Here is a 12,173-nt window from a genome sequence, read left to right on the forward strand (position 1 = left end):
GAAATAGAATTTTAAAGGATAAATGTACAGAAAAGTAAATAGAAATAGAAATTTTAATATTTCCTACACCCTTGTGAACCATGATGCTCAAATCACATTTTGAAAACCCAATCCTGCTAATTTTAACAAGACAGTGAAATGAAAAAATAAAGAAATTAGCTCACTGATACAGTAACTGAGCCTAAAGTGTTGAGGGCAGAGATCAGGGTTGAGAAGGGAGGAAGAACATAGAAGAATATATTTTATGTTACAAAGAAATCAGCTCTTCACCAAATCAAACATTATATTTCTGAGAGACTTATACTGGTTGAGAGCTCCCAGGAGGGAAGTGTTTGTATGTGGAAACAAAGAGAAAGTGGGACCTTTTACATGCATTCTGACTTGACTGGATGGGACAGCATAACTGGAACAGTGGCTTAGGCTTTAACGGGAATGTTCCTTGGTCTAAGATGACCAAAGGAGTTCAAGTCAAAAGGTCAGCACAGGTCTCCCTTGTCTTCCTTCCCCTAAAATTGTACACTACCAAAGATCTATAGTACTCATTTTGGCACTTTTGTGTATGGCCTTATGTAACCATCTCTCTGGACTTTGATCAGTTTGTATTTCTTGATGTCTATTCTTCTCAGTAATGGCCCTTCTCCCAACTGAACTACCCTTCATGAACCCAAAACAGACACATACATGCAAAGAGACAAACACAACGGTTTTGTATAATGCTGAGTTTCCAGTAGCTTCTCCTTAAATCTTTTCAGAACTAAAAGAGGGATCCTCCAACTTAAAGTGTCTTCTCATCTGAGATGACTTAGCTACTTTTCATCAACTCTAAATAAAAAGAAACATAGTTTTGTCAGCATCATATGCGTGTGTTTTTTAAAAATATACATATTTAACCAATATGTGTTGCCTTCTAAATGCCGATTTTCTTCTTTTTAAAATAATTTCAAAGATCCTTTTGGATCAGTGAATGTGAGATAGTGTATTTCTTGCTTCCCAAGCCTCCTCTTGTGCCTAGACTCTGTATTAGTTCATGTTCCTCTTTTTTATGTTTAATACAAGCGAGGTATTGCTGTAGTGTCATTCGTTCCTACTCCCCCTCAGGCCAGAGTGAATCTCCAGGAATGGAATTCCCAAAGAATGCCAACTCAGATATTTCAGCCCCTTCCATTAGTAAATATGCTTGTATTTCAATTGCTTTTTCTTCTTCACAAATATCCTTGGGATGTTAAGAGAACTGGGAGGATACTACACTCTGAGCAAGAGCCATCACTGAATAACACTCAGGGATCCTGCTTATCCACTTGTAGAGGAGCATTGCTCAGTGTGTGAAGCACTGTTTTCCAGCTCCCAACTCAGCATTATCCAACATCGCTCCCAGTTTTTCTCCCTTGAGGCACTGGAGGCCTTTGTATATCATTGCATTTTCCTCTTCTAGACCTTGGCTTTATTGTCTTCCACTTCATTGTAACAGACTCCATAAACCCTTTGCCTGATCAAAACTGAACATAATTAGTATGAAGTCATTTTCCTTCTCTTTAAATGGCTTCCCTCTAAAAAGCCCTGGGGTTTTCCTCAATCAGCTGAAATAGCTAAAGTTTTTAAAGTAAGTCTTCCCTCCATCTCTTTCCTAAAAGTCCACCTAGATACTTTTACTTCAGAATAGCTTTAAGTTTATGTACTGAAATAAAAAAATTCTGACCAACGTCTTAATACTGAAAAGATTGGGTTGGCAAATCATTCACTCACCATCCCCTCCCACATACATACAATTACTTTCCTAATCTCCACCTTAAATTGATTTTCATTTGATTTAATTTTATCAGAACACCTTAAAATTACTTTAGAAATTTGGTATAGTGAAATTCAGCCCATCTTCCAGATGAGTCAACCTTAAAAAACAAGCAACAACACTATCTCAAACACACGTAAATTAAGCTACCATTGCTGGTTTCTAGCTTTCTCTCTATTATCTTTATTGTCTCTGGCTTCCTCAAAGTGTGCACATAAGTTGGTAAGTCAAGTGCTACAAAGGAATAAGCAGACTTTAAATGAGTGGAGTAGATGGAAGGGAGCTCAGGTGAATCAGGTGACATCAACCCATCCAGCACTCCTGCAGTTACTGTTTCTAACCAAATTCATCCAGTAGGAAAGCTGGACAAGTGTTACTGGATCTTGTATATTTCAAGAGAAGCCAACAATAAAAATTTCTACTTAAAAATGTTGGTTCATAACGCCAAATTTTTTAAACACTGGACTGACCAAATTTCATGCACTACAGTTCATAACCTCTATGTTAATGACCATTCTGTGAATCTCCTCCCTCAACCTTTGACACCTTGAACATCCCTCAAACTGAGCTTAGGGAAACTGGAAAGACAATTTTCAAGGCACTTCTTTCAGCTAGCACCAAATAATACTCAACATTAAATCAGTAACATTTTTACCTCTAGGTGTAAGTGTATATACATAATACCTACATGTGTGCAATTTCTATCCTACTTACAAATCTATTACTTGAAATTTCCTCCTCCTCACTGTGTCCTAGTTTCAGAATGGGTAAATTAAATGTCTCATTACTTCTTATATGCCTTTGCAACCCCTTTTTTAGTGTCGTCATATTTTATTGTGTGCAGGTTCATCAGGATGCAGTTGTCTGTAGGAAACTCATACTATCAACTTCCTTAGCTTTAACTTGTTTTACTTATGGCTTTGATACTTGATTGCGTCTCTCCCCAAAATTTAAATTTAATTTTATCCTTGACAAACAACAACTAAACTAAAAAGTGACTGAACAATAAGCAAAAAAGTAGAGATTTCCAAGTGAAGAGTCTTCCAATGGTGAAGTGACAAAAACAGTTTACCTCTCACCCAGTTACTGCCTTTGCTGCTTAACTGAAGTGAAAGTACAGATATCAGGAGCTCAGCAGCTTAAAACCAAATGATTATCCACCCAGCCCAATGTCTCCCCGAAGGCCTAAAGATTACACATGTAATAATCAGGCTGCCCTTGCCAAAAGTAAGGCTTAGTGCTTCATTTTATTTATTGTATTTATTGAATGGAGCCATTCCTTGATACCCCCTGGGAGCATTAACAAACATGAAAGAAACCACCAAAGGAAAGAAAGAAATATATAAATAACTAAAACCCATGCCACTAAAGTTTATAATCTGGAACAAGCAGTATTGACACTCTTTCAAGTCATCTGTTCTATTTTCAAGCAATGTAAGCATTGCTTCCATTTGCCAAAAACCCGAAACTCCAAAGTCCCATATAGGTCCCTTTGCAAAATACCTGTCCTTCCATTTCTTCTTAATGTACCAAGCCAAGTGACAATGTGATACTCCTAAATTTTGTGTCTAATGCTGTTATTATTAGCTGTTTTTTAGCGTGGCGATGATCACATATTTAAGACTCTTGTTAACAAACTTTTTGTAAAATAAGGTGCCACTACAGCCTCTAATATCTGAACTTTTATGGAACCCAGCGGTTATTAATATCCTATTATCCTTTCATTTAGGAATAGATAAGACTGTGAACCTTCTGACAGGTGATTTTTTTCTCACATCTTTTACTTTTCAATCCATGATGACTCATTTCACATTCCTTACAAATATCATTCTTTCAAATTTGCAAGTGTAAGAAAAATGAATCTTAAAAAACACAGTTTGAAATAATTGTCATGATAAAGGATTTAAAGTTTGTTTTGTTTTCTTCGTGCTTCGTTTTGTTTTTAAGGAATTGAGACAAAATTTTCTTTCCATGGAAGTTTTTTCCCATGAAGTTTGGCTGGAAAAGAAATCATCCCTGTATTGATATCAAAAGCATAGTTGAGTATTACATCATGATTTCTGTAGCTTGTTTACTATTCTTATTCCCAACTTTAAAAGCAAAACTATGAGCCCTTGGCTATAATTATCTGGTGCTTATTGTAAGTTTTTATATCTTTTCCAGGCGTCCTCTGTAAACTTTACATATGAGATGATGGGGAAGAAGGAAGGAGTAGAGTGGATCATAAAACAAAATAAAGTTAAGAGTATATTAGTGCAATAGAGTGGAGCAAAAATAGAAACCCACTCACAGGTCTTAGATGTGCTTACTTAGAGTGCACTCTAATACCTTTATTCAGGGGCTGTTTTTTGAAGAGAAAGGAAGAAGACTTGAAAAACTCACCTCACATGACAAATGAATGCAATGTGGTTGGTGGCACTAACCTATAGATATTGTCCCTGGTATTAAGGAAATCCTTCCTCCTCTCAGAGTTCAGTCCTTATGCCTCAGTTAACATGTGATGAGTGCCTGGGTGTGTTCAAGATCTCCTGAGGAGGCAGGAACACTGCAGGCCTCAGCCAAGAGGACTCACTATCTAATAGAATCTATGTTCCACAAACACACTTTACACAAATCCATTATGTGCCAAGAGCTAGCTTGTTTTATAAGTGCATTCTGTGAAATGCAATGAAATTAAACAACATTTATATTTCCAACCTCAAAATACATTGTGAGAATTATAAATTTCCCAGCTGATAAGAAATGAAAATGAACATCATTCTTATTTACTTCCGGTGGAAGCAGAGAGGCTAAGGGAAGGCTAATTTTCTTCTTTAACAAAGTCTAGATTTAGTTTTCTATAATTTCTGGCTCTATATTCCATAGACAAGCTTCTTTTCTTTGTGTTTTCTTTTTTTTTTTTCTTTCTGGATTTCTAATACAATAACTAAAACTAGAATTATGTGAAAAAAAAAAAAACACTCAAGGATATTTTTAAGTCCCCAAGGTGAAGAAATCGCCTAAGGGAGTCAAGTGTACATAGACCAGATTTTTTTTACAGTGTGTGCTATTCTGCATTTTTAAGGAGGCAATTAGTTATTCTTGTGTATTAGTGACTGCCCCATTTTCTCCATAACTCAGGTGATACAAAGGGCCTCAGAAAGGTATATTTTAAGTGGGACATTTATTACCCCCAAAAAAGGATGATTCTAATTTAAAGTCATCGAGGAAGCTCTTTCTATAGATGTAAATTACACAGCCGCAAAAATTTGGCCTAGCTGTTCTCAACTCTCATTGCCATTTCTAACTAAACCATCTTTAACTTAAAGACAGAGCTAAAGAACCTGATAAAACCACTTGAACCTGAGAGTTGTATTTGTTTAAAGCGAGCAAAGCCAGCACTATGTTAATTTGGTTGCCATACATATAGCAAGTGTAAGATGCGGAGCTGTGAAGAAAAGAAAAGAATAAAAAAAGACAAATTTATCATGTGTTCAGTGTGATGGGACTTTCAAGTTACTAGTAGGTCACTCCTGTCACAGTGGCATGGAGGCAGAACTGTTGGCAGGCAGAGCCTTTATTACATGAGTCTGATGGGTTGGATACATGTTTCACACTAGAGAAAGAGGACTTGGTCTTTGAGATCTGTCTTCACATTCTAACTTTGCTTAGCAAAACCACAACTGGAATTTTTTAAGGGCAATTTTAAATAAGTGCTGTGAAAATCAAGGTACCCCAAGATCCTACCATAAAAATGAAATGAAAATACATGGGATACAAAGAAAAATTCATTTTATGAGCACATATCTTTACAATCTAAAATTGAATCGGAGAGCTTCTTTCTAAAAGTATAGATTCTTTAACTTCCTCTTCAAGAGAGGCATACCTAAAAGGTTATTGATTTGGTTCTGAAGGACAGAGTGTTTATTATGGAGGAAGCCATCGCGGGGTACAAGTGTGAGAAATTAATGATGGCTTTGTAAGTGTCCATGCTGTGGTGTGGAACCAGTGGGGCAACTGTCAATCTATATGATAATACATTCCCAAACTTCATAAAATCAGTGATGTGAAAATGCATTGATTTCTTTGTGAGCTAAACAGAATTTGTCAAAGAGAAAGAGCAAGAAGTTTACTGAAGTTAACACCTCTGCCTGCGCCTCACTTTTTATTTGCTTAAAGGCTTTATGATGTGACATGTAAAATATCTTATTTTTATTTTTGGTCCCAAATGAGAATAGAACACGCATTATGTACATCTTCTGAATATGTGAGATACTGAAACATTTAAAAAAGAGAAAAGGAAGCACATTTTATCTGTACATTTTAAAATAACTAGCTATCCCCTAAGCTTGAACTCCGGTGTCCTTACCTCCTTCGTGCTCTGCCAGATGTAGGCACAAAAGAGTCACTCAGTACTTCTAAGTACAGATTTCTTTACACAATTCTGACTGTATTATAACTGAAATTACAGGAAAAAATTGAGACACTAGATTTAAGGGTTTATTTCCTATCCATACACAGGGATTTATATAAACTCCTCAAAGATGCAAATTGCTCAAATATGATGTTTTGAATAATACTAGAAAAAAAGAGACTACTCTTGGTTTATGAAATACATCATTAATTACAAAATTCTCCTATCCATAATAGTTCTAAGTAAATTCAAGGCAAGCATTTTTTGCTTCCTTTGCTTCCCTGGAAAACTCTCCTTATCAGCTGAGTTTTTAAGATGTATATAGGTTTAACAAGAAGGGGTGCGGATTCTATCGATTTGCTTCAATTTTGTATAGATGATTCCCACGAGACCAGTGAGAGTACCACCATGGAAGATTTGCCAAAATACCTTGTCTAAAATGTGCCATAAATTCTTGGATTGCAAGTGATTTCATTTATTAGGCAATCAAACTGCCTCCACTTAAATAGTATCTGACACACACAGAGTTGAAAAAGAACATCAGTAAATGGATTCAATGTATGCCTTTATGAAAACTTCTAAAAGTAATTTCCTATCAAATAAGTACCTTAGAGTGTTGAATGTGCCAAGTGTCAGAATTTTGTTAAAATTCAAAAGGAGTCAAGTACAGATTTTTCCTTGAGAGTACACCTTGATTAGCTACATGAACGGAGGCATAAGTAAGACACATCTCCTTGTCCCCACAGTAGAATAAATTATTTCAGAATTAAACACAAATTTAAATGCAACAAAGTGACATCTTTTTGGATATATGCGACTTACCCAGGAAATGATGTATTTTCAACACAGTTTTGAGATTAAATGATATTTAGCTATGCTTTCGCATTCACAACAAGCTGTCCGCCTGCAAATTTCTTTTTCTTTTTTTAAATGCAAGAAAATACTTAAAGCTGCTCTAGTAGAAGTTTATAATATTTTATATAAACATTCTTAACTGATCTGTTTGTAAACATTTTAATGGCAATTCTTTCAGCAAACACACGATATATTCATAACAAACCACACAGCATTTGATGTTTTCTTCATAAATCAGCTGTACCTAATGCAATTTATCTTTTAAAAGATGTTTTTGACTAAACACAATTCTGAGTCGCTAAGAAATCCACAAATAAGCACCTTATCTCTTTAATGACTTGCTTGGGCTTCCCTATATTTACTGCTTAATGATCGGAAGCATTTAATTTTCAAAGTTTCATTAAAACCCATCTACAAAGCTGATGGATAAGCAATAGTGATTTGTGATAGAAGATGTGGAAAGCCATTAACCTACATAGGTACCAAGGAGAAAAGTAAACATAGAAGAGAATACTTTTTTGAAGACAAGTCTCTTCCTATTTGTCATTATTAAACTCCAGAGCATCTGTTCCAGGTTTGATCTTCAATACGGATATGAGGCATTGCTGCCTGGAAATGAAAGTCTAAGATAAGGTAGGATTCTTAAGAGATCTTCATGAAAAAAATACCCCAGGTTGCCATTTACTGGGAAGGGGAAATCAATACGAAGACCTAGAAATTTGTGGCGAGAGGACATTTTCTAGGTATAGGTCATAGTTTATCAAGTCGCCTCTTTTGCAATGTAATTTACTTGCTAATAAGACCAACTGACTATACCTGAATACTGTGTTATCATCAAAATGTGATTTTAAAATTCTCTCCTCATTCCTTGTGTGCTTGAGGTTTGCTGGTTTATTTTTCACGAGCTCTGAGTGGGTAGACAAGGTCGAGTTAAAAGAAAATGAATGGTTTCACACTCCTCTTTATTAAAGAAAAACAGGCATCCCCAATGCCACACTGCGCCGTACCCAGAACATTAAAAGGTATTTAAGAAGCAGGCCTACCGTTCTCATCATCTGACTTATTTTCGTTGTCAGAATCGGTCAAAGTAAGGGCTGAGTTCTCACGACTGGACAGGCCGGAACTGCGTCTGGATTTTATCCCTCTCCCCCACAGTCTGATGGCGTGTTCTGGAGACATCCCTCCCTCTGTGTCGGAGTCGGCGTCAGACCCTGTGCTCAGAGAGTAGCCCTGGTGAAGGATCCCCATGTCAGAACAGTAGCCACTTCGGTGCGGGGAGGGCTCACAGATTCCCAGTTCCGCAAGGGTGAAGTTAGTTCCTAAGGTGACAGCAACAGAGAGACTCATTACAAATTGTGAAATGCCCTACAAAGTTGAAATTGATTCTTAAAAACAAAACAAAACAAAACAAAACAAAAAACAGACAGGTGCTTTTCCCATCCAAAAAAAAAAAAGAAAAAATCTATTGGATTTCCATGGTGTACAGGAATATATGAGCAAGAGCAAGAGTATGTGGGATACTGGGGTACATTTGAGAACAAAAAAAAAAAACATAAACATCCAAGAATTATTTTAACCCTCGGCCAGAATGCTCAGATTTTGCTTCAAAAATGTTACAGCAGTACTGTGGTCTAGGTAGCACAAGGAGCTGAAAAAACACTGGATATATAACAACAGCTAACATATACCAAGCGCTTACTTTGCTCCGGGCATCTTTTGTTTGGCAACTTCTATTTTATGTTTTTCGATTTTACAACAGCTCTATGGAGAAGATAATATTACTGTAATCATGTTGTAAGGAGACTGAAGAACAGAGGAACAGAGAATTTAAGTGACTTACCCAAGGTCACACATCTAGATTGTAGCAAAACATGGATCTGATCCTTGAGCAGTCTGTCTTCATGTCAAAGAACCTTAATCCTCCAATAAATGTGAGTGGTGGCCGGGAGACCTGGGTACCAGTCCCAGCTTCCCACTGGTAAGTCTCATTGTGGCAAGTCTCTTACTCCTTGAGCCCCAGTTTTGTCATCTGTAAAATCTGGGTATTAATCTCTTAAATTCCTCTCAAGATCACTGTGTATCTTCTATGTGATAATATACAACAGACTTTTTCTCTAAAAATAAACTATGTAATGCATTATTTAATGCAGCATCCTAGGGATGAAGAGTCAGTCCTCACATTTTTAAATGATACCAAACGATGTTTCCGACTTAAAACCACAAGTAGGTTTCACCCACGGAGAGTTGAGTGTGTGCACACATGGGAAGCAGAAGAGGATAGGCATTTATTGAACATTTATATGTTACCATGTGCTGGGCATGAGCAGACAGTTTATAGGCTTTACATCTCATTCAGCTGTCATCATACCCAGCAGTTTAGGCATTGACCATTTTCAAGGTCACGCCTAGGCAAGTTGCAGATCCAGGATAACACCTCTAATCTGCAGATTCTAATCATCTGCTCATTCTACAATGTGAAATGATCTCAAACAAAAACCATCCTGGCAACATTTTGGCACAATGAATGCTCTATCTGTGTGCTTTACTATTACAGCTTCTTACAAGACATTTTTAGCTGTTGATGCAAATTAGATGAAATCATGTGGTACGTCATATTTACTGGCATATAAAGCTAGGTTTTTTGTTTTTGTTTTTGTTTTTGTCTTTAATCAAGTTATGGACAATGGGGAAAATGCAGTGAAGAAATAAACTTCCTGCTAGTAGTGAGGAAAACCTTATAAATGACACCAAATCCATATATAGATTGTATTAGGGCCATTCCCTAACAGTCATATTTCCAAACTTATGATATGACATTATGATACTCCATCTACATGGCATCATTTCTCAGCTTTTATTTTTAAAAGCATTAAGCAACTGTTTGTATTAACATAGTGTGACTTTCATTTGTAATAGATACGTATTTTTATTCTAGGTTTTATTTTCCGACTTCACTACACATTGAAGTCCCACAGCCTTCCTTAGTTAGCTGTGTAAATGGGATCAAACCCAATTTTATACATAATTGCCTCTGCAGAGTGAAACCTATTCAGTGGAGAACTAACCCAAGCAAAAACTTCCTGTGGGGGATGGGGTGATTTCCTCCCAGTTTATGGAAGAAGGAAGTTCTCACTGCCACCAGCATGGTCCTAAGGGCTGTTATTTATTCCCTGTGCACACTTTATCATGCTGTCTGAAATCCCTTGCCTAGTGTACTCTGTTCCAGCTTACATCCCTGGTAACTAGATATTGTTTCATAATTGTACAGTAAAGTGTATATTTTAGTTTCAGTAGTCTATAAAACAAAAGTTCATGTATGTCTGATGTTACAATACTTTCCTATTTTTGCTTTCTCAGTCTTACATAAATAAAAAGAGTCACAGTATTAGCATTCTCCCATCTTGTTTTTAGAGTTCATGTTTGCTCTGGACAGGCATGAAATACAATGCTTCCTTTTCCTACAATAAATGAAAACAAGTCAAACTAAAACACACATGTTTTTATTCTACATGCGGGAATTTTTAGCTATATGATTCCATTTGAAATGGAGTGTGTATGTATTAAGGCAACTTTTCTGATGGTTTTCCCACATCTCATTATCTGGAGCTAGCTTCAAAGACCTCCTCAGGAAAGGAGAAACATCTGTGTGAGGAGAAGAAGCCTCAGTTTTCAGAGCATCCCATGTGATTTTCAATCTGGGTACTCAAAGTAATAGGCAATAAGCCTTGGGCATGGAAAGCCAGGGAATAAATACAGTTTCCCTTCTTTGGTTATAAAATTTACTTGATGATAAGAAATTAAAATATTATTTTTCTGTTAAAATAAACTTGAGATCATTATAAATCAGTTAAAATTTGCACAACTTTTAAAGTAACCACAAATATTAGAAAAAAATGTTCTTCAAGAGTTTCAGCTTTAAGCTTACAGCCCTAAAAGCCATAAACAAGCAAAAGTGTAAAGAAAATTGGAGGTACTATACTGAATTCACCAGGAAAAAGTAACTGTTCACATTGGCTTTTGGAAGCTAGGTTTTCCCCTAAATTCAGAAGTCCCCCCCCCAAAAAAAAACAGTTTTCTCAAAAATACTACCTTCTAAACTCTTCATTTTCATCTTCCAGTAGGACCACAGTTCACCAAAGCTATCCGTTCCTCACAATTCCAAGTTTGGTACCCTTCGTCCTCAACTAACTCAAAGAATAGGAATCTTATTCTAAGTACCTGGGACAGATTCTGGACCAAGCCTTTTCTAAGTTTGCTGGCTTAACATATGAAGCTGGTAAGCCACATACACAGTGGAAAGGAAAAACTGATATATCATTTATTAAATCATTCAACAAATATTTATCGTTTCTAGGGCTGTGCTAGGCACTGGGGATATTACAGTGAGCCTTATAAAAATGGAGCCCCTGACATTTACAGTCTAAATGGAAAGAAACATTAATCAAAGAATCCCATAAACAAAGTACAATTTATACAGTAATAAATACTGTATAGGAAAAGGACAAGGAGCCATGAAAGGTCATCTAGAGGTCCAACTGTTCATCCTTTCACAGCTTGGTCAGCAGATGTTCATCTAGCAGTAGACTCACTGCTTGAGAGGGACTGCAAATTTGCTCCACAAAGTCATCAGGCCCCTTTCAGTTTGCTCTTCCCACACCATTCCCAAACATTCCCCCACGTATACACTAATTTCAGACAAACATTTTTCAAGTAGTTCCTCTTACCGCACAAAACCCTCATGTCATACTCTTTTGCTCAGAATGTAAATAGCACAGGGGAATTTTAACACCATGTCAACTTATTGTTTTGCACTTACTTTGCTCATTGATGGAAGGTTGATTTTGCTTTAATTCATCTTGTATAAATATGTCTTTATTAAGCTCCATGGCAGCTTTGAATGGAAGAGAGAGACTAGTCATTGTGTGATTCTCCAAGCTAAGATTTCTAGTGGAAAGCAGTCAACATTTCTTTCCTTCTTTACTTTCTTGCAGAAAGGTAGAAAGAGTAATAATATTTCAGTTTTTGTGGAAAATATGTTTACCTTCTATCTGCCTCCAATCTCTCTGATACCATATTAAAATGGATGTGGATGATGTTTTAAACTCATTTCATCTCAGGCATGTGTTTTGTAGTTGCTGC

At 36.5% G+C, this 12,173-nt stretch overlaps 1 protein-coding gene across 3 annotated transcripts in view; it reads right to left on the minus strand.

Moving 5' to 3' along the window:
• The window catches only part of TENM2 (teneurin transmembrane protein 2), a 1,505,907-nt gene that overhangs the window by 839,682 nt on the left and 654,052 nt on the right, over positions 1-12,173 (minus strand). For all 3 annotated transcript variants that reach the window (XM_072824231.1, XM_072824230.1, XM_072824229.1), the window contains one exon: positions 8,078-8,353. In XM_072824231.1, coding sequence (XP_072680332.1) covers positions 8,078-8,353 — 276 coding nt within the window. The remainder of the gene's footprint in view (positions 1-8,077; positions 8,354-12,173) is intronic.

Source organism: Canis lupus, chromosome 4, assembly GCF_048164855.1.
Source record: "Canis lupus baileyi chromosome 4, mCanLup2.hap1, whole genome shotgun sequence".
Lineage (NCBI taxonomy): Eukaryota > Metazoa > Chordata > Mammalia > Carnivora > Canidae > Canis > Canis lupus.